Source organism: Aotus nancymaae, unplaced genomic scaffold (assembly GCF_030222135.1).
Source record: "Aotus nancymaae isolate 86718 unplaced genomic scaffold, 86718_ANA_hifiasm-v0.15.2.pri h1tg000028l, whole genome shotgun sequence".
NCBI classification, from domain to species: domain Eukaryota; kingdom Metazoa; phylum Chordata; class Mammalia; order Primates; family Aotidae; genus Aotus; species Aotus nancymaae.
This window is the reverse complement of record NW_026988441.1, coordinates 7,393,335-7,417,951: the sequence shown is the minus strand read 5'-3', so window position 1 is coordinate 7,417,951 and position 24,617 is coordinate 7,393,335. Positions and strand designations below refer to the sequence as shown.

The 24,617-nt window shown below is 50.7% G+C and overlaps 1 protein-coding gene across 1 annotated transcript in view; it reads right to left on the bottom strand.

Moving 5' to 3' along the window:
- Positions 1–12,956: 12,956 nt before the first annotated feature.
- The window catches only part of LOC105713008 (tetrapeptide repeat homeobox 1), a 12,556-nt gene continuing 895 nt past the window's right edge, over positions 12,957–24,617 (bottom strand). The window contains 4 exon segments of the mRNA XM_064380778.1: positions 12,957–13,150; positions 13,376–13,871; positions 14,362–14,549; positions 24,483–24,553. Coding sequence (XP_064236848.1) covers positions 12,957–13,150; positions 13,376–13,871; positions 14,362–14,549; positions 24,483–24,549 — 945 coding nt within the window. The 5' untranslated portion in view covers positions 24,550–24,553.

Genomic DNA, 24,617 nt, shown 5'->3' with positions numbered 1-24,617 from the left:
GCCCTTGGTCTCTGCCTCTGTGTGTGTGTGTCTTCCCCGGTCTCCACACTGCCCCACCCTCCTCCCGTCCCCCGATTTCATCAGATTTTTGTGCACACCCCATGTTTCCCCGGTTGTCCCCCAGAGTTTGGGGGACATCCCGCCTCAGGCATCCTTCTCAAGGGGAAGCCAGGAGAGGCATCAGGATGGGTGAGTGTCTGATTGTGGCAAAGTTCACAGCTGTTCACAATTCAATAAATATTGGACGAGTTTAACTGAATATGCCTGTGAGGAGTGTATCCTGTTATACCCCTGGGCCTCCTCCCTCCAGGCCCCCATCCCAGATTATTGACCACGTGTTGAGTGCTCAGTGCACCAGCCCTCTGCTAATAAGGAAGCACTTTGCAGCAATACTGAGGTTGTGATTTTTTGGGACAATTTTGCTCTGGAGGGCAGTGGTATGATCCCAGCTCACTGCAACCTCCATCTCCTGGGTGTAAGTGATTCTCGTCTCAGCCTCCTGATACCTGGGACCACGAGAGCACTGCCATGCCCGGCTGATTTTTTTCTTTTCTTTTTTTTTTTTTTTTTGAGGAAATCTTGCTCTGTTGCCCAGGCTGGAATGCAGTGGTGCCATCTCGGCTCACTGCAACCTTCGCCTCCCAGGTTCAAGCGATTCTCCTGCCTTGCGTGCCACCACGCCCAGCTAATTTTTGTATTTTTAATAGAGATAGGGTTTTGCCATGTTGGCCAGGCTGATCACGAGCTCTTGACCTCAGGGGATCCACCTGCCTCGGCCTCCCAAACTGCTGAGATTACTTAGGCTTGAGCTACCGGTCCCCCTTTTTTTTTTGTAGAGATGAGGTCTCACTATGTTGCTCAGGCTGGTCTTGAACTCCTGAGCTCAAATGATTCTCCTGCCTCCATCTCTTGTTGGGATTGCAGGTGTGGGCCACCTGCGCCTGGCCCTATATATTTTCTCACAGTTCTGGAGGCCAGAAATGCAAGATCAAGGTGCTGGGGGAGTCATGCCCTCTGAGGCCCCTCTTGCCTGGGAGCTGGATGGCTTCATACTGGGTCACCTTTTTTTTTTTTTGAGACGGAGTCTTGCTCTGTCACCCAGGCTGGAGTGCATTGGCTCAGTCTCTGCTCACTACAACCTCCATCTCCCAGGTTCAAGCAGTTCTCTTGCCTCACCCTCCTGAGTAGCTGGAATTACAGGCACCTGCCACCACGTCCAGCTAATTTTGTGTATTTTCAGTAGAGACTGGGTTTCACTGTGCCGGGATGGTCTCAATCTCCTGATCTTGTGACCCACCGGCGTGGACCTCCCACAGCACTGGGATTACAGACGTGAGCCACCACTCCCAGCCTGCTTTTCTTTTTTTTTTTTTGAGACGGAGTTTCGCGCTTGTTAACCAGGCTGGAGTGCAATGGCGCGACCTCGGCTTACCGCAACCTCCGCCTCCTGGGTTCAAGCAATTCTCCTGCCTCAGACTCCCGAGTAGCTGGGACTACAGGCGCGCTCCCCCATGCCCAGCTAATTTTTGCATTTTTAGTAGAGATGGGGTGCTTTTGTTTCTTTAAAGAGACTAAGGTATGGCTCTGTCACCCAGGCTGGAGTGCAGTGGCATGATCACGGTTCATTGCAGCCTTGAACTCCTGGGCTTGATTGATCCTCCCACCTCAGCCTTCTGAGTAGCTGGGACTACAAGCGCACCACCACTCCCAGCTAATTTATTTTCATTTTGGAGGGGAGCTGGGCGGGGATGGGGCAGGGTGGGAGGCCTCGCTATATTGCTCAGGCTGGTCTTGAATCTGGTCTCAAAAGATCTCACTCGCCTTGGCCTTCAGAGCAGGCATTGGCTGGTAAAGGCGTCAGTCGGGAAGTGATGCGTATCAGCCTTCGTCACAGCCCATTGGCCAGAACCAGTTACACAGGCCCGCCCACTTTCAGAACTCCGCCCACAAAACCCTTGCCCACCTGTGGAACCTGGCTAGGGAACTTAGACTATGTTTAGGAAGGGAATGAGAAGCCGGGCGCAGTGGCTCACCCCTCTAATCCCAGCACTTTGGGAGGCCGAGGTGAGTGGATCACGAGGTCATAAGTTCAAGACCAGCCTAGTGAAGATGGTGAAAACTTGTCTCTACTAAAAACTACAAAAATATTAGCCGAGTGTGGTGGCGGGCGCCTGTAATCCCAGCTACTTGGGAGGTTGAGGCAGGAGAATCGCTTGAACCTGGGAGGGGGAGGGAGAGGTTGCTGTAAGCCAAGATCACGCCATTGCACTCCAGCCTGGGCAACTGAGACTGTCTGAAAAAAAAAAAAAAAAAAAGGAAGGGGATGAGAACTTGAAAACTTGGTGAGCACTGCAAGTATCTACCAGCGCTCTTGTTTTAATTGTACCGTATGCATGAAAACGCCATCTGACTTTGCCTTAATCAAGACCATTCACACCTTCCAAGAGTTCAGCCTGATCATCGCCAGCCTAACAGGGGAGACACCGTGAATTCCTTTCTAATGGCGACAGCATGTGGCCACGTCTGAGAACTGCATCTTCTCAGTTCACCTCAAATCACCGTGGAAGACCTGGAATCCCTGCGGGTCACCAAGAATCGCTTCTGGCCATCTGGATTTTGAGTAGTCAAGCGAATCACCATCTTTGGCTGGGTGACATGACACTTTATTTTTAAAACTTAAAAATTAAAATTTGGCTGGGCAAGGTGACTCACACCTGTAATCCCAGTACTTTGGGAAGCCGAGGTGGGTGATCATGAGGTCAGGAGTTTGAGACCAACCTGGCCAACACGGTGAAACCCCGTCTTTACTAAAAATACAAAAATTAGCAGGGCGTCGTGGCATGCGCCTGTTGTCCCATCTACTCAGGAGGCTGAGGCAGGAGAATCACTTGAACCCGGGAGGCAGAGATTGCAGTGAGCTGAGATTGAGCCATTACACTCCAGCCTGAGTGACAGAGTGAGACTCCGTCTCAAAAAAAAAAAAAAAAAAAAAAAAATTTCTGGGTATGCATTAGGTGTATATATTTATGGGGCACATGGGCTATTTTGATACAGGCATACAATGCATAATAATCACATCAGAGTAAATGAAATATTTATCCCCTCAAGCATTTAACTTTTGTTACAAATAATCCAATTAAACTCTTTTTTTTTTAGACATAGTCTTGCTCTGTCGCCCAGGCTGGAGTGCAGTGGTGCCATCTCGGCTCACTGCAACCTCCGCCACCTGGCTTCAAGCGATTCTCCTGCCTCAGCTTCCCTAGTAGTTGGGACTACAGGTGCGCACCACCACATCCAGCTAAATTTTGTATTTTTAGTAGAGACAGGGTTTCACCATGTTGGCCAGGATGGTCTCGACATCTTGACTTCATGATCCACCCACCTCGGCCTCCCAAAGTGCTGGGATTACAGGGGTGATTACCTGCCTTTGGTTTCTTTAAATTGTGCCTGAGTTCCACAGACATAATCTCTGTCATCTCTGAAAATCCTATTTTCAGGCTTGATGAAGTGTTCCAGGCATGTCTTCTTATTTCCTTCCCAGACCTGGAGTCAGCATTTGTGTCAAGGACCTTGAGTTCCTTTCAGAGGAAAATGACATTTCGATACAATAATCTGTGTGCCTAGAAATCTAGATGAGACATAACAAAATCTCTGATCCCTTAGTGGTGAAGAGGGCAGAGTCTGCCAGCCCTCTTTGGGTGGGGGGCTCACTCTATCCCTTGTGCCTCTGCCTCTCGATCCCCTTGTCTGTTACTCAGTGGAGTTCTGTGTCACTCCCTCTCCTAGTCTGTCAAAAGCAGGAGAAGGCTGGATTTGGTGGCTCACGCCTGTAATGCTAGCACTTTGGGAGACTGAGGCAGGTGGATCACATAAAGTCAGGAGTTGGAGCCCAGCTTGGCCAACATGGTGAAACCCTGTCTCTACTAAAAATACAAAAAACTAGCCAGGTGTGGTGGTGGGCGCCTGTAATCACAGCTACTTGGGAGGCTGAGGCAGGAGAATTGCTTGAACCTGGGAGGTGGAGGTTGCAGCGAGCCGAGATCACCCCACTGCACTCCAGCCTGGGCCACAAAGGCAAAACTCCCTCTGAAAAAAAAACAACCAAAAAAGGCTGGGCTTGGTGGCTTATGCTTGTAATCCCAGCACTTTGAAAGACTGAGGCGGTGGATCACCTGAGGTCAGGAGTTCGAGACCAGCCTGGCCAACATGGTGAAACCCTGTCTCTACTAAAAAGACAAAAAATTAGCCAGTGTGGTGGTGGGTGCCTGTAAGCCCAGCTACTTGGGAGGCTTAGGAAGGATAATCTTGTGAACCCGGGAGGCAGAGGTTGCAATGAGCTGAGATGGCGCCATTGCACTCCAGCCTGGGCGACAGGAAAAAAAAAAAAAGCAGGAGGGGCTTTTGTTTTAAAACACATTGTCTGGGGCCAGGCACGGTGGCTCACACCTATAATCCCAGCACTTTGGGAGGCTGAGGTGGGCGGATCACCTGAGGTCGGGAGTTCGAGACCAGCCTGACCAACATGGAGAGACCTCGTCTCTACTATAAATACAAAATTAGCTGGCGCGGTGGTGCATGCCTGTAATCCCAGCTACTCGGGAGGCTGAGGCAGAAGAATCACTTGACCCGGGAGGCAGAGGTTGCAGTGAGCTGAGATTGCGCCATTGCACTCCAGCCTGGGCAACAAGATTGAAACTCCATCTCAAAAAAAAAAAAAAAAGCTGTCTGTCCTCGTCCCCTCCCTCAGTAGCCTGTCGGGTGTCTCCTGCCTCCAAATCGGATTTAATTCTCTCTGTGCTCTGCTGAGGCTGGCCTGGCTTAAGAGGATTGGGACACTTGCTAAATGGGACCAGGAACAGCACTGGGGAGAACCAGGGGCCAGGATTGCCACCAGGGAGCAGCAGAGGAGAGGCAGCGTGGCAGAAGTAAGAGGTGGGAGTGCTTCCATGTGACGAAGCTGAGAGGTGTAGGGGGTTTGGGAAGTGGGAGGGTGAACCGGGAGTGGATGGTATAAAGAGGACAGTCCTCCCACCCCACCTGAGTGGGTTAACAGTACTTACATGGTCACTGGATACATATTGAGAAAATGAGGCTGGGTGCAGTGATTCACGCCTATAATCTCGACACTGGGAGGTTGAGGTGGGAGGGTCTCTGGAGGTCAGATGTTCAAGACCAGCCTAGGCAACGTGGCAAAACCCAGTTTCTACCAAAAATACAAAAAATTAGCCGGGCGTGGTGGCACATGCCTGTGGTCCCAGCCACTCAGGAGGCTGAGGTGAAAGGATCCCTTGAGCCCAGGAGATGGAGGTTGCAGTGAGCTGAGATCACATCATTGCACTTCAGCCTGGGCGACAGAGCGAGACCCTGACCAAACAAACAACAACAATAAAAATAAGTGAAGAGCACGTAGGCCGGGCGAGGTGGCTCACACCTGTAATCCCAGCACTTTGGGAGGCTGAGGTGAAAGGATCACTTGAGGCTGAGAGTTCAAGACCAGCCTGGCCAACATGGTGAAACCCCGTCTCTACAAAAAAAATGCAACAATTAGCCAGGCACGGTGGCATGCACCTGTAATCCCAGCTACTTGGGAGGCTGAGGCAGGAGAATCGCTTGAACCTGGGAGGTGGAGGTTGCAGTGAGCCAAGATGGCGCCACTGCACTCCAGCCTGGGTGACAGAGAAAGACTCTGTCTCAAAAAAAAAGAACTCAACGACTCCTTGTAAACCTATCACACACATACAGACACACATATACACGTTTTTTTGAGGATAATAAAAATCTTTTTATTTCTCTAAAAGTGCTTTTACTTGTTGCACTTTTACGTGTCTTTGGAAATAACCCAGGACACTAGGCTTGCCAAAGTGCTGGGATTACAAGCGTGAGCCACCGTGCCTGGCCTGTTTCCTCTATTATTAACCCAGGGCACTAAGTAGCCTGCCACAGTGGCTCATGCCTATAGTGCCAACATTTTGGGAGGCTGAGGCAGAAAGACCACTTGAGCCCAGGAGTTTGAGACCAGCCTGGGCAACATAGCAAAACCCCATCTCTACCAAAAATACAAACAGCTGGGCATGCTGGGACGTGTCTGTGGTCTCAGCTACTTGGGAGGCTGAGGTGGGAGGATTGCTTGAGCTTGGAGGGCAGAGGTTGCAGTGAGCCAAGATCACGCCACTGCACTCCAGCCTGGGTGGCAGAGTGAGACTCTGTCTTGAAAAAAAGAAATTCTCCCATCTAACTTTTTAAGCCTCTGTTTAATCACTTTAATTATTTAAAAAGTATACTTTATTTATTAAGAATGGCTTTAGATTTACAGACAATGATAAAGTGGTACAGAGAGTTCCTATGTACCGCCCCCCCGCAATTGTTTCCCCTATTATTTATTTATTTTGAGACGGAGTCTCACTCTGTCACCTAGGCTGGAGTGCAGTGGTGCGATCTCATCTCTGTTCACTGCAACCTCCACCTCCCAGGTTCAAGCGATTCTCCTGCCTCAGCCTCCCGAGTAGCTGGGACTACAGGTGTGCACCACCACGCCCAGGTAATCTTTTTGTATTTTTAGTAGAGATGGGGTTTCACCATGTTGGGCAGGCTGGTCTCAAACTCCTGACCTCAGGTGATCTGCCTGCCTCGGCCTCCCAAAGTGCTGGGATGACAAGCGTGGGCCTGTTTCCCTTATTAACACCTTAACTTAGTGTGGTACATTTGTTACAATGAATGAACAATACTGACAGACTATGATTAAAGTCCACACCTCATGCATTTCTTTAGTTTCTACTTAATGTCATTTCGTTTGTTCTAGCATCCCATCCAGGACACTATAGTACATTTAGTGGTCATTTCTCCTTCAGCTCCTCTTGGCTGGGGTAGTTTCGCAGACGTTCCTTGGTTTTGATGACCTTGACAGTTTTGTGGGGTCATTGGCAGGTATTCTGTAGGATGTCCATCATTGGAATTTGTCTGTTTGCTTTTTGAGACAGAGTTTTGCTCTTGTCGTCCAGGCTGGAGTGCAATGGTGCAGTCTCACTCACTGCAACCTCTGCCTCCTGGGCTGGGGTTTCACCATGTTGGCCAGGGTGGTCTTGAACTCCTGACCTGGTTTTATTATGCATTTCCCTGATGATTTTTGATGTTATGGGCTTACTGGCCTTTTGCATTTTTGTTTTTAGATGGAGTCTCGCTCTGTCGCCCAGGCTGGAGTCAGGGATTCAATCTTGATTCACTGCAACCTCTGCCTCTCGGGTTCAAGCAGTTCTCCCACCTCAGTCTCCCAAGTAGCTGAGACTACAGCTGTGCACCACCATGTCCAGCTAGAGTTTGCTTTGTGTGTGTAGTTGGGGTCTCACTGTGTTGTACAGGCTGGTCTTGAATTCCTGGCCTCAAGTGATCCTCCTGCCTCGACCTCCCAAAGTGCTGGGGTTATAGGAATGAGCCACCACAGTCAGTCTATTTCATGTTTTTTTAATGCTTTTGTAAATAGTATTTTAAAAAAACTTTTATTTTCCAATTTTTTGTTGCTATTATATAGAAGTATAATTTGTTTCTTTTTCTTTTTTTTAAAGAAAATGTCCCACACACCACCAAGATATACAATTGGATTTTGTTTACTGATTTTGTATCCTGGAACCTTGGCAAATTCATTTATTAATCCCAGGAGTGTGTGAGTGTGTGTGTGTGTGTGTGTGTCTGTGTCTGTGTGTGTCTGTGTCTGTGTGGGTATGTGTGTGGTATGTGTGTATTTATTCTGTAGATATTTTCTTATGTCAGCTACAAGAGTTACTGCTTTACAGCCGGGCGTGGTGGCTCATGCCTATAATCCCAGCACTTTGGGAGGCTGAGGTGGGCAGATCACAAGGTCAGTAGTTCAAGGCCAACCTGGCCAACATGGTGAAACCCCATCTCTAGTAAAAATACAAAAATTAGCTGGGCGTGGTGGCTGGTGCCTGTAGTCCCAGCTAGTTGGGAGGCTGAGGAAGAAGAATTGTTTGAACCTGGGAGGCTGAGATCATGCCACTGCACTACAGTCTGGGCTGCAGAGCAAGACTCTGTCTCAAAAAAAAAAAAAAAAAGAGTTACCGCTGTACTTTATCCAAGATACAGTTCTGTAATGATAAAATAGAAACACTTCTATGGCAAGATAGTCTAAGTATACGGAAGTGAACAGGCCGGGCGCAGTGGCTCACGTCTGTAATCCCAGCACTTTGGGAGGCTGAGGCAGGTGGATCACGAACGAGGTCAAGAGATTGAGACCATCCTGGCCAACATGGTGAAACCCCATCTCTACTAAAAATATAAAAATTAGCTGGGTGTGGTGGCGGGTGCCTGTAATCCCAGCCACTCAGGAGGCTGAGGCAGGAGAATCGCTTGAACCTAGGAGGTGGAGGTTGCAGTGAGCTGAGATGGCACTACTGTACTCCAGCCTGGCAACAGAGCAACACTTGTCTCAAAAAAAAAAAAAAAAAAAAAGAACGGAAGTGGAAGGGTTTACATTTTTCATCAAATACGCAGAGACAATCAGGTGCGTCTGTGAACATCAACAGCACGCGGTTCCACTCACTGGCCAATTCTGCAGCTCCCTTTCGTCTTCCTGAAGGGTCTCCCTGGGGCTTATGCAGGAGACCCTGACAGCACCTACTGCTGTAACTGAAGTCTCACAGCCATCGAGGAGGCATGAGAAGGTGCCAGCACAAGCTTGCAAAGGGTTTTGACATCATCCACCAATATGTCCCACGTCCCCTTCAACTCTTCCCTGACCCGGCTGAGATTCTGCAGATGCCGCCTCACCTGGCTCTAAGAGGATTGGGGCAGGTGGCGAGTTAGATTAGGTCAAGGCCAGGGAAACCTGCTAGGGAGAAGCACGGGGACTGAGCGGGAGGGAGAGGGAAGGGGGAGCATGGGTCTGCACAGGGCAGAGAGGTAGGAGGTGAGTTAGAGGAGGGAAGAGATGGGTGGAGGGTGTTGTGTAAATGGCAAAATAATAAGATCACCCATTTACTTAGAGCTTCCTGTAAGCGAGGCTCTGTGCTGGGCATGTAAATGGCATGACCCGATATTGCTCACACCCTGCACGTATGGAGACGGTGTAGTTGTTAGCCAAAGTCTCGTGACATCCAGCTGCCCACAGGTCGTCCTCCAGACAGTCCAAGAGGCAGATGAGCTTGGTATCACTCGAAAGAGTGGAGGGGTTCAGGGCAGCGCTCTTCAGCTGGGAGGCCTGGTCCATGCTCAGACTGCATATTTCCAGTTTACTCAGAAAGGCGCTTAGATACCCTGGTGGTTGGCATAACCCCCCGTAGGCAAAGGGATTACAGGCTGCCAGCCTCAAAGGACCTTTTGTAAGGGTATTAGAGCACATAGGACAGCTGCTGTCACATGGGAAGTGACACATGCTGGGAGACCCTGCCTATTCTGGTTTTGAGGGCAAGAAACTCCCATGCCTCAGTTTCCCCTTTTCTTTGCACCTCATTCTCTTTTCTCCCCGCCCCCACCACCCATCTCTCCCTGTTTCAATCGTTCTGCTTCCCTCAGGAGCCTCAGTGTGGTCTTCTGTGTACATTCCTCTCAGGGTCTCTCTGAGAAGCAGGAAGGTTTTTCATTATATCCTGGCCGTCTGTCCCCACCTCCAAGTGCAGCCTGTCACATGTTTCCCCCAAATCCGCACTAATGCTCCCTGTGTTTTGCTGAGGCTGGCCTGACCTAAGAGGATTGAAGCATTTGCTAAATGAGACCAGGACAGGGTCAGAGAACTAGCTGTGGGAAGACATGGGGGCCACAAAGTGATGGCAGAGGAAGCAGGAGAGGAGAGGACGGAGGGAAGGGGTGGCATGCAATTGGTGCAAGGACACAAAGACCAAGAGCCCAGTAGAGACTTTCTGTAGAGCCAGTCGTGGTGGCTCACACCTGTAATTCCAGCACTTTGGGAGGCCAAGGCGGGAGGATCACTTGAACCCAGCAATTCAAGACCAGCCTGGGCAACATCATGAACCCTTGTTTCTGCAAAAAGTAAAAAGAAATTAGCCAGGCATGGTGGTGTGTGCCTGTGGTCCCAGCTACTCAGAAGGCAGAGTTGGGGGAGGATCACTGGAACCTCGGAGGCTGAGGTTGCAGTGAGCTGTGATTGTGCCACTGTACTCCAGCCTGGGCAACAGAGTGAGACCCTGTCAAAAAAAAAAAAAAAAAAAGGAAAAAAAAAGCAAGCCAGGTGTGGTGGGTCATGCCTGTGGTCTCAGCACTTTGGGAGGCTGAGGCTAGTGAATCAATGAAGCCCGGAGTTCAAGACCAACATAGCCTACATGACAAAGCCCTGTCTCTCCCATTTTTGTTCTTTTTTTTTTTTTTGAGACAGAGTCTTGCTCTGTCGCCAGCTGGAGTGTAGTGGCGCCATCTCAGCTCACTGCAACCTCCACTCCCAGGTTCAAGCAATTCTCCTGCCTTAGACTCCCAGATAGCTGGGACTACAGGTGCGTGCCACCATGCCCAGCTAATTTTTGTATTTTTAGTAGAGATGGGGTTTCACCATGTTGGCCAGGATGGTCTCAAAATACAAAAAAAATTAGCTTAAATGTGGCTGTAAACCAAACAACAACAACAACAAAAAAAATTAGCTGGGCATGGTGGTACACACCTGTAATCCCAGCTACTCAGGACGCTGAGGCATGAGAATTACTTGAACCTGGGAGGCAGAGGCTGCAGTGGGCTGAGAATGGTGCCATTGCACTCCAGCCGGGGTGACAGAGTGAGACTATCTAAAAAACAACAAAAATCAAACAAACAGACTTTGTAGATACAGACTCATACATTAATGGACCCTTGATTTGTGACAAAATACAAAATAAATTACAAGGTTCTCAATAAACTGACAATTGGAAATCCATGAGAAAAGAAAAATCCTTACCTCACACCATACACAATCAATTCTAGATGTATGAAAGACCTAAATATGAAAGGTAAAACTATAAACATTTAGAGAACAAAACAGAATACCTTCATCATCATGTGATAATGAAAGATTTCTTTTTTTTTTTTTTTTTTTTTGAGACGGAGTTTTGCTCTTGTTACCCAGGCTGGAGTGCAATGGCGTGATCTCAGCTCACCGCAACCTCCGCCTCCTGGGTTCAGGCAATTCTCCTGCGTCAGCCTCCCGAATAGCTGGGACTACAGGCACGCGCCACCACACCCAGCTAATTTTTGTATTTTTAGTAGAGACAGGGTTTCACTTTGTTGACCAGGATGGTCTCGATCTCTTGACCTTGAGATCCACCCACCTCGGCCTCCTAAAGTGCTGGGATTATAGGCATGAGCCACCGCACCCGGCAGAAAGATTTCTTATTTTCCTGTTGGGTACTTGATATTGGAGAAAGATATTTTAAGCAAGCTTAAAAAAAAAAAAGCATTACTCTTAGAAGGGAAAAGTGAGAAAATGGAGCAATCTTCAAAGCAGTAAGCCGAACACTTCAGACTGGTGCCACCTGTGGGCTTTGTCTCTAATTAGTAACAATTAGGAACAGAGGCCTTTTAGAAACACCAACTTTTAGAAGCTTTTCTGTCAATTTGAAAATGGAGATATATTGAGATATCTTGTAAAAGTAATTGATTTTATTTTATCATTTTATATTTTTTAGACAAGGTCTCATTCTGTAGTACAGGCTGGAGTATGGTGGCAGCATCTCAGCTCACTGCAACATCAGGTTTAAGTGATTCTCCTGCCTTAGCCTCCCGAGTAGCTGGGATTCCAGGCGCCTGCCAGCATGCCTGGGTAATTTTTGTATATATTATACATATTTTTTGAGATGTAGTCTCACTCTGTTGCCAGGCTGGATGGAGTGCAGTGGTGCAGTCTTGGCTTACTGCAACCTCTGACTCCTGGGTTCAAGTGATTCTCCTGCCTCAATCTCCCGAGTAGCTGGGACTATAGATGTGTGCCACCATGCCCGGCCAGTTTTTTATTTTTATTTTTAGTAGAGATAATTTTCACCATGTTAGCTAGGATGGTCTGGATCTCCTGACCTTGTGATCTGCCTGCCTCAATATCCCAAAGTGCTGGGATTACAGGCATGAGCCACTGTGCCCAGCCTAATTTTTGTATTTTTTTAAGTAAGAGATGGGATTTCACCATGTTGACCATGCTGATTTCGAACTCCTGACTTCAAGTGATCCACCTGGCTTGGCCTCCACCTGGCTTTGCCTCCCCCTGGCTTGGCCTCCCAAAGTGTTGGGATTACAGGCATGAGCCACCACGCCTGGCCCATTTTAATTTTTATTAATAACTTCATTTTGTTTTACACGATCAGTCTGCTGCTAATAGAAATGAAAAATAAAAAGACCAAACTGGTCCATAACAACAGGTAATTTCAAAAGCGGTGAAATAGATAACATTAAAATCAAGAAATGCTACTAATGAAACAAAATACAAATAGGAAAGGTGTCTACAGCACTTTAATTACCAAGAGAATATAAGAATTCATTCAAATAAACGAACAACAATGGGTAAACAAATAGACACATTATGAGGATATCTAAGAGTCAATTAACATCTGAGAATTTCTAAACCTCTCAGTCATCAGGGAAATGGATATTAAAACCAAAACAAAACCACAAGTCATTGAATTGACAAACATTAAAAAGTCTCACAATCTTAAGTGTTGGGGAAGATGCTGACCATCAGAAGCAATGGGAAAATTCCCTTTATAAATAAAGCTCTCAAGCAGCATTCACTAATGCCAAATATCCCGGTGACCAGTGACTCCAATCTCCCAGAAACATGCTCAGGCTCAATTCAAATGAGAGGCAGGCAGCTTTGCAGCAGAGCCACCTATGATGGCCACACAGTGAAGACAGCAAATGTCCACCTGCAGCCAGGTGGGTAAAGGGTGGTGCATTCACTGCAGAAAGTCACCAGCAGTGTAGATCAGCCACTCCAGGTCCACTGTGATCTGCAGGACTTTGCAGACACAGGCCCCCTATACATCCAGTAATGACCTGGGGCCTGAGTAGTTTGCATTCACAGAGCCATCCTCTTGATGCTGAGACCCTGAGTCTTCTCTGTTTATAGAGTCATCCCCTTCTTGGTACTGAGACATCATGGAGACTGAGGATCCCTCCAAGGGGTCTAGAGGTGTGAGCAGCTCCATGAAGTCAGGCAATAATGGAGTGTCTGGTGAGAAGTTGGAGGTCTAGGGGCTCTGAGGCCACAAAGGGCCTGGGGCTGGGAGTGATCCTGGGCCTGGGATTGGGGCTGGGAGTGATCCTGGGCCTGGGATTGGGGCTGGGAGTGATCCTGGGCCTGGGAGTGATCCTGGTCTTTGGCCTAGAATGGGGGCTGGGCCTGGGAGTGAGCCTAGGCTTGGCATCTGGCCAGAGCTTAAGATGGGACCTGGACCTGGGATCTGGGCTGGGTCTGGGCTGTGACCTGGCATCCAGGCTGGGATCTGAGCTGGGGCTGAGATTGGGCCTGGAATTGGGGCTAGGATTGGGCCTGGGAACTGGGCTGGGCCTAGGTTGGGGCCCGGGATCCGGCCTGGGATCTGAGCTGGGGCTGAGATTGGGCCAGGGAGTGGGGCTGGGATCGGGCAGGGACCTGGACCCGGGGCAGCCGGGAAGCCACCCTGTGCGCCACGCTCAGGACCACCCCAGGTCTGGTGGAGGCTGTAGGTCGTGGGTTTTGCTGCTGGGAGGATTCCCGAGGGGCCCGGCTGAGGGGACATCCAGGAATCCCAGCCCTGCGGGAACTCAGGACCCCCAGGGGCGGAGGCAGCGGCTGCAGGGACTGGGGGTGCAGCCCGGGCTCCGCGGCCTCTCCGCCCTGGGTCGCTCTGGGGCTGCTTCTTGAGCCGCTGCTCCCGGGCTAGTTTGGCGCGCCGATTCTTGAACCACACCTAGGGGGAAAGGGGACAGGGAGGAGGTGTGAAGGAGAGGTTCGCGCACCGCCTCGGCCCCGGGTGAGCCGCTCGGGGGGGCTGGCCGGCCTCAAGCCTCGCCCTGTGGTCACCCCCCACACCCCACTCCCCACCGTAGGAGGGCCACGAGAACGGAGGGGAGACGGAGGGAAAAGGAGTAAGAGACAGGTGGGGTGGGGGAGAAGCGGGGCCTGCCGCCCAGGAGCCCGGGGGCCAGGGAGGGTTCGAGGGGAAGGACCCTGGGGGTTCTCAGGGGGCCTGAGGTCTGGGCACCGGGAGACCCCGTGGGGCACAGCCTGGGCCGATCACGTGGGCGGGTTTGGGCCCGCAGAGTTGGAGCAGGTCTCGGGGTGCAGCCCTGGTCTATCCTGGCGGGAGGTGTCCGGGTGTGCCAGGCCCCGGTGAGTGACAGCGGTGGGGAGGCTTCGTGGGGTGACTGGGGCGGGGCAGGGTGGGGCTGGGGTCAGACCTGCACTTGGTGCTCCGCGAGGTCGAGTTTCTGCGCCAGCTCCTGTCGCTCGTCAAAGGTCGGGTACTGCTTTTCCTGAAAGTAAGCTTCTAGCTCTTCCTGCTGGCTGCGAGTGTAGACCGTGCGCTCCTGCCGCTGTCTCCTTGGAGGGTTTTGGTTCAGGGGACGGCCCCGGGCCAGGGGAGGTCCTGGGGGCGGGAGGGAAACAGGGTCAGAGAAGACCCCAGGCAGCATGCCCCGCTCCCCAGTCCCCCTAGAAACCCGGTCCCCTGCGCCAGGCGAGGAGCCCAGGTGGTCTGGCTGGGGCGGCGCTGGGATAGCAGCCTGAGGTCCCGACCAGACCTTGCACCTCTCTGGGCCTCAGGGTCCACATCTTGGTATTGTGCGTCATAACAGCCCCTGTATTATTCGGGACCCCACAGAGGGGAAGGCAGGCAGCCTGGGCGCCTCACCCGGGAGCTCAGCCCTCCCCAGCTGCCCATTCCCTCCCACCCAAGGGCTCTAGGGACCCTGACACCCGCGGGTCACCGCCACCGGCCCCGTCCTCTGCTCCACTCAATTGTACTATTTAATTTCTTTCCTTCGGTCTTTTTCCCGGAGAAGGGATCTTGCTCTGTCACCCAGGCTGGAGTGCAGTGACGTGACCACGGGTCAAGGCAGCCTCCACCTCCTGGGCTCAAGCAATCCCCGGCCTCAGTCTCCCGAGTAGCTGGGACCACGGGTGTGCACCACCACCCCTGGGTAATTTTTGTATTTTTGGTAGAGACGGGTCTCACTCTGTTGGCCAGGCTGGTTTCAGAATCCTGGGCTCAAGTGACCCTCCCGCCTTGGCCTCCCAAAGAGCTGGGGTCACCTGCGTGAGCCGCTGCTCCCCGCTGCACCATTTGATTCCATGTCCCAAATGCCACGAAGTCCTCCCCCATCTGCAGGGCAGGAAGCTGCCCACACAGCCCCAGCCCTTCTCTGGATGCCCAGATCTGCACTCTGCAGCCTCCGACACAGGATCGGCCCAGGCCCCTCACAGCGCTGTCCCGGCTCACCTTGGGGATCGCTAGGGTCTTGCATCCTGAGTCCAGCTCTGTTCCCAAACACAAGTGTGCACTGACACGAGTCTGGCTGTTAAATCACTTCTACGCTGTGCCCACCCTGCCCCACCCCGCCCTGCTGGGACCCTCCCTTCCCACCCTGCCCTGCAGTCCCGCCTCCTGGAGGAATTGAATGACGGATTAATTTTTCTTTTTTTTTGAGATGGAGTCTTGCTCTTTTGTGAGTAGCTGGGATTACAGGTGCCCGCCACCACACAGGGATAATTTTTTTGTATTTTTAGTAGAGATGGGGGTTTCACCAGGTTGGCCAGGCTGGTCTTGAACTCCTGACCTTGTGATCCACCCGCCTCGGCCTTCCAAAGTGCTGGGATTACAGGCATGAGCCACCACACTCGGCTGAATTAATTTTTCATCACTGATCAGGTACTGCCTGCGGAGCTGTGCTGGGAGCTGGGGAGCCTCAGGGCCAACACCGCCTTGGTTTCACCCTCACGGGCCCTAGCCCAGGCGAGAGGGCATTCCACACGGGGTCGGGGGAATCAGCATCATGACCCGTGGTTGGGGTCCCCATCTCAGGAGAGGCACCACCAGCCAGCCAGCCCCCAGGAGTCATCCTCGTTCCTTCCCAGGGCCGGGGCCCAGCATGACCAATGCCAGCGAGTCTACCCACTCTCTCGGCTCCCAGACTGCCCGCCTCATCCCGCCACCCTCCCTCCCTCCTGGATGACCCCACGGCCTCCTCTTTGGTCCCTCGAGGCCCCTCTGGCCCCGACTATCCATTCAAAAAATTGCCCCCAGGTGCCTGGGCGTCAGGAGAGCTCAGTCCACACTGGCCCTGCTGATATGGGTTGGTTTCTGTAGTGGATTTGCCCATGGGGCCAATGTCTGATGGGCATTCACACAGACCTCTGCTGGTTTCTCCTGCTGAGTAAATGACCTCGGTGCTGGTTTATTCCAGTTTATGTAAGGGGCTCATGAGCTGGGTTCACATGAGCCCAGCCTCTCCAAGCTGTGCAGCCCTGTGTCAGGAGGGGGCACAGGTCTGATGGACGTTCCCATGGGCCGCTGTTGATCTGCCCTTGTGAGTGAATGAACCGGCTGCTGATGACACAGGGGACCCATGACCTTGGTCCACACAAGTCGGGTCCCTCAGAGATGCATCTCCTCTGTCAGACACCTGGCTGCCCCCGTTTCTCCATGGCGGGACCCACGTGGGTTCAGGGGCCAGAGAGATTGACAAGGTTCACGGTGCAGGGAACTAGAAATGACTGATGCAATCAATTTCAAAACTCAATCAAACGTAGACATTGTTCCCACAGCCTTGCTCATCGTCTTCACCTGCTGCTTAGAGTTCTGTCGCAGAAAGCCGCATCCCCAGCAACGACTCCCCGTCACGCGGCTGTCCCGCTTCATCCACAGGACATGCTGGGAATGCAGTGGTTTCCACGGAGATTTTGCACCATGGCTATTTCTTTGGTCAATAAAGACAGAAACAGATGAACAAGCTCACTGGTACTATTTTGTGAAGATAGACATTTAAGCAAGTTCATGGCAGCATGATTCACAATCGCCCAAAAGGAAAAAACACCAAAACCTGGATCCACCAAGGCATAGATAAATAAAATGCTGCATGGCTGGGTGTGGTGGTTCATGCCTGTAATCCCAGCACTTTGGGAGGCCGATGTGGGTGGATCACCTGAGGTCAAGAGTTCAAGACCAGCCTGGTCAACATGCCAAAACTCCATCTCTACTAAAATTACAAAAATTAGCCAGGCATGGTGGCACACGCCTGTAATTTCAGCTACTTAAGAGGCTGAGGCAGGGGAATTGCTTGAACCCGGGAGGTGGAGGCTACAGGGAGGCAAGATAGTGCCACTGCACTCCAGCCTGGACAACAGAACAAGACTCCATCTCAAAATAAATAAAAATGGCTGGGTGTGGTGGCTCACACCTGTAATCCCAGCATTTAGGGAGGTGGAGGTGGGCGAATCACTTGAGGTCAGAAGTTCGAGACCAGCCTGGTCAACATGGTGGAACCCTGTCTCTACTAAAAATAGAAAAAAATTAGCCGAGCGTGGTGGCAGGAGCCTGTAATCCCAGCTACTTGGTAGGCTGAGGCAGGAGAATCACTCAAACCCGGGAGGCAGAGGTTGCAGGGAGCTGAGATTGTGCCACTGCACTCCAGCCTGGGTGACAGAGGGAGACTCCATCTCAAAAAACAAAACGTAACAATCCCCCACCAAAAAAAAAACCCACAAAAAATAAAAACCCAAAATGTCATATGTCCACACCATGGGATATTACTCAACCATGAAAAGGAATGAAGCTGCCATACGTGCTACCACATGAAGCCACCTCGCGAACACGACGCTGAGTGAAAGAAGCCAGGCAGAAAGGCCGCATATTATGTGATTCTATTTATGCAAAGTGTCCAGAATAGGCAAACCTATAGAGACAGAAGGCAGATTAGTGGTTGCGAGGGGTTGGGGAGAAGGGAAAATTGGGACCATCTGGGAATAGCTGTGGACTTTTTCTTGGGGGTGGTGAAAAGTGTCCTAAAATTGATTGTAGTGATAGACGCACAACTGCAATTACACTAAAAACCAGTTATTTTATTTTTAATTTTATTTTTTGAGACAGAGTCTTGCTCTCCTGCCCAGGCTGGAGTGCAGTAGTGGTGCGATCTCGGCTCACTGTAACCTCTGCCTCCTGGGTTCAAGCAATTATCCTGCCTCAGCCTCTGGAGTGGTTGGGATCACAGGCGCCCACCACCACACTCGGCTAAATTTGTGTGTGTGTGTGTTTTTAGTAGAGATGGGGGTTTCACTATGTTGGCCAGGCTGGCCTTGAACTCCTGATCTCAAGTGATTTGCACACCTTGGCTTCCCAAAGTGCTGGGATTACAGGTGTGAGCCACCATGCCTGGCCTCAATGATTTATTGTAAGAGACTTACCCTGGGAAAGGCCGGACTCAGTGGCTCACACCTGTAATCCCAGCACTTTGGGAGGCCGAGGTGGGCGGATCACCTGAGGTCAGCAGTTGGAGACCAGCCTGACCAACATGGTGAAACACCGTCTCTGCTCAAAATACAAAAATTAGATGGGCGTGGTGGCTGGTGCCTGTAATCCCAGCTACTCAGACGGCTGAGGTGGGAGAATCACTTGAACCCAGGAGGTGGAGATTGCAATGAACCAAGATTGAGCCATTGCACTCCAGCTGGGCAACAAGAGCGAAACACTCCTCTCAAAAAAAAAAAAAAAAAGAGACTTATCCTGGGAAAATACTTGCTCCTCTGTGAATAAGCACAGATATGAGTGTTCAGTGTAGCATTTCTTTGAAATAGCAACTGAGTTAATTGGATTAATTCACACCGACAAATTAGAAGATGATTAAATAATTGTGGCAACCTCAGACTACGGAATCCTAATAAAAGTTTAAAAAAGGAATGAAGTGGTAACCTGTTAGTAACAAATAATGATTTTGAATTTATTTTTTGTTTTGTTTGCCTGGTGGATGGTCTGTTTGCTGCTTCCTGAAATAAATGTGTCTTGAACACACAGACTTTGTTAGGCTTTTTATTTTTCTCTGGAATCCCCATGTGTATAACAGGAAAAGCTCAAAGTTGCTGACTAATGATGTACTAAATGATTGAGTTTGCGCTTTCTGTATCGAATGCTGTCTCAGGCACAGAATGTATACATTTAATAAGCACATACAAAATATATATACATATATGTAATATATATATTTTATGTACATTTTTCTTTTCTTTCTTTTGTTTTTTGGAGACAGGGTCTCGCTCTGTCACCCAGGCTGGAGTGCAGTGGCGCGATCTCGGCTCACCACAACCTCCGCCTCCTGGGTTCAGGCAATTCTCCTGCCTCAGCCTCCTGAGTAGCTGGGACAACAGGCACGTGCCACCACGCCTGGCTAATTTTTGTTTTTTTTTTTTTTTTTTTTTTTTTGAGACGAAGTTTTATTCTTGTTGCCCAGACTGGAGTGCAATGGTGCAATCTCGGCTCATGGCAACTTCTGCCTCCTGGGTTCAAGCGATTCTCCTGCCTCAGCCTCCTGAGTAGCTGTGTTACAGGCATGCACCACCACGCCCGGCTAATTTTGTATTTTTAGTAGAGATGGGGTTTCTCCATGTTGGTCAGGCTGGTCTCAAAGTCCTGACCTCAGGTGATCCGCCCACCTTGGCCTCCCAAAGTGCTGGGATTACAGGTGTGAGTCACCGCGCCCGGCCTCTTTTCTCTATTTGCTACTGCTTATAATTATTTTTTAATGTACAAGCTGGAAAACAAGAAGCATTTCCGGCCTTGAATGCCACCCTAGGGCACGTCAACACCCTGCCCCTCCTGTGCCTTCTCTTGTCCTGACGTGTCTTCAGGGTTGGATGGAATTTCTGGAGATTCCTCCTGGGGCTCCCCAGGCAATGGCCAAATTCCCAGAGTCACCTGGATGGAGGGAGGCCTTCTGGGGCCTGGGGCAAAAGCGATGTAGGTGGCAATGAAGTTGGTGGAAAAGTGTGAAGAAGGGATTATGGAATCCATTCTTGGCCAGGTGCAGTGACTCATACCTTTAATCCCAGCACTTTGGGAGTCTGAGGTGGGTGGATCACCTGAGTCAGGAGTTCAAGACCAGCCTGGCCAACACGGTGAAACTGTCTCTACCAGAAATACAAAAATTAGCTGGCTGTGGTGGTGGGCGCTTGTAATCCCAGCTACTCGGGGAGAATTGCTTGAACCTGGGAGGCAGAGGTTGCAGTGAGCCGAGATTGTGCCACTGCATTCGAGCATGGGTGACAGAGTGAGACACTGTCTCAAAAAAACAAAACAAAAACCCAACAACAACAACAACAACAACAACAAAAAAGACCCAAAAATTAGCCAGCATAGTGACGTGCGCCTGTATTCCCAGCTATTTGGGAGGTTGAGGTGGGAGACTCGCTGGAGCTTGGGAGGTTGAGGTTGCAATGAGCTGTGATTTCCCCACCACACTCCAGCCCGGGCAACGGGGTGAGACCCTGTCTCAAAAAACAAACAACCCACCCCCCCCAAAACTCCACCTCTCAAAACACACACACAGAAAACCCAAAAAACCACATGCCAAGAATTAATAAATAACGCTGGTTGAGAAAATCAGGTCCTTGTAGAGAGGAATGTTCCAGAATTACAGGCAGAGGCACTAGGCGTTCCGGTGACTGTGGCGGTGAGAGCTGAGTTGGAACACTTTCCAGGCGCGGGGAGCAAGACCGCTCAGCCTCCAGGTGCCCTCTCCACCCTCGACGTCCCCCCACCCTGCCCCTCTATCTCCCCCTTTCTCTGTTCCTCAGTTTCCCCTCCTTGTTGCTCCTTGCGTTGTCCCAGTGTGTGAGTTGCTGTGTGCCTACCCCCTTCCAGGGTCTCACAAGCAGAAGGAGTTTTCATCATATTCTGGAAGTCTGCCCCCTACTGCGTCCCCTCAAATCGGATCTAGTTCTTTCTGCTCTGCTGAGGCTGGCCTGGTCCAAGAGGATTGGGACATTTGCTAAATGAGACCAGGACAGGATCAGAGAGGCGGCGCTGGGGAGACCCAGGGGCCAGCACGGCCACGAGGGGGCGGCAGAGCCTCAGGAGACCAGAAGACAGAGCCGGCAGAGAAGGGCGGGGGCGGTGGGTGAGGGAAACAGGCCCACTCCCTGGTTTAGAGAACGGCATTTAAGGGGTTAGAAGGGTGACAACATTGTTTATTTATTTATTTATTTTGAGATAGAGTCCTACTCAGTTGCCCAGGCTGGAAGGCAGTGATGGGATCTCAGCTCATTGAACCTCTGCCTCCCGAGTTCAAAGGATTCTCCTGCCTCAGCCTCCCAAGTAGCTAGAATTACAGGCACCCACCACCACGCAGAGCTAATTTTTGTATTTTAGTAGAGATAGTGTTTCACCATATTGGCCAGGTTGGTCTCGAACTCCTGACCTCAAGTGATCCATCCACCTTGGACTCCCAAAGTGTTGGGATTACAGGCGTGAGCCACCGTGCCCAGCCAAAATTGTTGATTTTTAAAGTTTATTATATGCTGTGTCACATGCCTGTAATCCCAACACTTTGGGAGGCTGAGGCAGGAGGATCGTTTGAGCCCAGGAGTTCGAGACCAGCCTGGGCAACATAGTGAGACCCTGTCTTAAAAAATAATAAAGTTTATTATGAACCTCTACCCTCACTTCCTATCTCTCTCCCCTCTCTATTCCTTTAGTGGTAACAGGGGTCTGGCCACTGGGAAGGGAGCTGCAAGCATGGGGGTCTGGGGGTGTCTGATCAAGGTCCTCGGAAGTGACCCAAGGTTTCCTGAGCTGGGAATGTTTTGGAAGGGTCTGAGCTGCAAGGAATCTTTGCAGAGCCAGGAGGTCTACCTCTGATGTGAAGCATCTTGCATTTTGGAGCTGTCCAAATAAAATGAAAAAGAATTTGACACAATTAAAAATACATTTTTTTTTTTTAGACGGAGTTTCGCTCTTGTTACCCAGGCTGGAGTGCAGTGGCATGATCTTGGCTCACTGCAACCTCTGCTTCCCAGATTCAAGTGATTCTCCTGCCTCAGCCTCCCAAGTAGCTGGGATTACATGTGTGTGCCACCACGCCTGGCTAATTTTGTATTTTTAGTAGAGACGGGGTTTCACCATGTTGTCCAGGCTGGTCTTGAACTCCTCACCACAAATGATCTGCCGTCTTGGGCTCCCATAGTGCTGGGATTATAGGTGTGAGCCACTGTGCCTGGCTCAAAATACGTTTTAAGTAAAATGTAAAGTCTTCAAAAGTATTTTTAAAATTCCACACTTTTAATTTCTAATTCATGCCAGGCTCAGTGGCTCATGCCTGTAATTCCAGCACGTTGGGAGGCCCAGGCGGGAGGATCACTTGAGGTCAGAAGGTTGAGACCAGCCTGGGCAACATAGTGAGACCCCTGTCTCTACAAAAAAAAAAAATTAGGCAGGTATGGTTGTGTGCACCTGTAGTCCCAGCTACTCAGGAGACTGAGATGAGAGGATCATTTGAGCCCAGGAGGTTGAGGCTGCAGTGAGCTGAGATCATCACATCACTGCACTCCAGCCTGGGCAACAGAGCAAGATCCTGTCTCAAAAAAAATGTAAATGAAATAATTTCCAATACAGTAAGTAGCAATAGATATATAGCCAATATCAATAAAAGCTCTTTGGGCCTCAGTTACTTTAAATTCTAAGAGCTGGAGAGGACCCCGGGGTGTTTCTGGGGGACTTGGGGCAAGTCTTATTTAGACTCTGGGTCGTGTGTAGCGGGGTAGCTGAGGGCGTGGTTTTGAGAAGCAAACACGGCTGGTTCCAAATATTGTTTATTTATTTATTTATATATGTATTTTTCTGAGACAGGGTCTCGCTCCGTCGCCCAGGCTGGAGTTCAGTGGCTTGGGCGGCAGAGCGAGAAAGCGAGACCCTGTCTCAAAAAATTTGTGGAGTGCAGGCTGGAGGAAGATCATACCGTATTCCCTCTCTCTTGCTCTCTCTCTCTCTCTCTCTCCTGCATACTGTCTGTTATGTGTGGCTTCTATTTCTCAGTGTTATAGTTGTGAGATCTGCTTCTTTCTTTCCTTTTTTTTTCCCTCCCCTGGAGATTAACCTGGGGGGCCCCAGGCTGGTTCTCAGAGCTCTAGAGTTCAGCACCTCCTGGGTCCCAGGTTCCCACCTGAGCAGTTGTTCTCATAGGTGAGGTCTGAATGCTCACAGCCACCTCGTGGGGCAGACATGCAGATAACTCCATTCTACAGCGGGGACACTGAGCCTGGCAGGGAGGGAGGTGCCCACAGGTCAGGCAGCTGATGACTTAAGGACCTCCAGGGGGTCCCAGCTTCTCACAAGACCTCAGGGAACAATAACCCCGTGGAAACTTCCTCCGTGGTAGCTCCTGGTATCATCCCCACTTTACAGAGGAAGAAACAGGCTCAGAGAAGCGCTTTCTCCATTTTAGTCCAGCACATCAGCGTCAGAGCCAAGGCTGAGCCCGCACCTGCCCCGGAGCCTGTGCCCTCCCGACCACCAGGCAATGTGGCCTGTTGGGACGCTGGCCACAGCCCCACGGAGCTCAGAGGCCCCTTTCTCAGAGGAGGAAACTGAGGCTGAGAGAGGTTTAGTCAATTCCCGAGGTCACACAGGTGATGAGTGGAAGAACCAGGGGTAGAATTTAAATCTCTTTGACCCCCGAGTCCTGCTCTTCACCCCCAAGTCTACCTCGGGTTCCTAGAAGCTGGATGAGGTAAGCTCCCTCCCCTGCTCCCACTCCCACGCCAGGCCACCCCATGCTAGGCCTGGCACATGGGATTCCCATGGCTCATTGTGATAGCTTGTAACTGTCTCCGCTTTGAGAGGAGGCAACTGAGGCCCAGAGAGCCCACACAAAGGGCTCGAGGCCTTTAGGCCGGGCGTGGTGGCTCACGCCTGTAATCTCAGCACTTTGGGAGGCTGAGGCGGGTGGATCACCTGAGGTCAGGAGTTCAAGACCAGCCTGGCCAATATGGTGAAACCCTGTCTTTAAAAAAAAAAAAAAAAAAAGGGCTCAAGGCCACGGATTGAGAAAAGAACAGTTTCAACCCGGACTCACGTGGCTTCACGCCAGCTCTTGTCAAGACCCTCCCGGCTCAGCCACGCTCAGGGCCCTCCCTTCTCAGCCCCTCCAGCCTCTCTCTGCAGCCTCTGTTGGCTCTTCTGTCCAGTGGGGACAAGGAGCTGGGTGGATGCACCCACTACCAGGCATGGGACTTGGTAGAAGCCGGGATTCATGGCACTGTTAGAACCTGAATGAATTAACTCAGTAACAATATGATCCCAGGAGCATCCAGAGATTCTGATACCAGTGGGCAGCCCCACAGTCTGACCTCACTGCGCTGCAATCACAAGCCCTTGGTCCTTTTGGGAAAATATCCGACCTCTTCTCTGTGCCAGCCTCTCGACCTGGTTCTGCCCCACCATCCATCCATCATCCATCCATCCATCCATCCATCCGTCTGTTGTCTGTCTGTCCATCCGTCCATCCGTTCATCCATTTCTTTCACACTGAGCACTTACTGCTGTGTGTCTGGGACAGTCCCAGGTACTGGGCCTATAGCTGAGAACAAGACAGCCAGGGTTCCATCCTCCTGACAAGGGCAGACAAGAAACAAGGTGTCAATAAGAGCTTTGCAAAAGGTTAAACAGGATGAG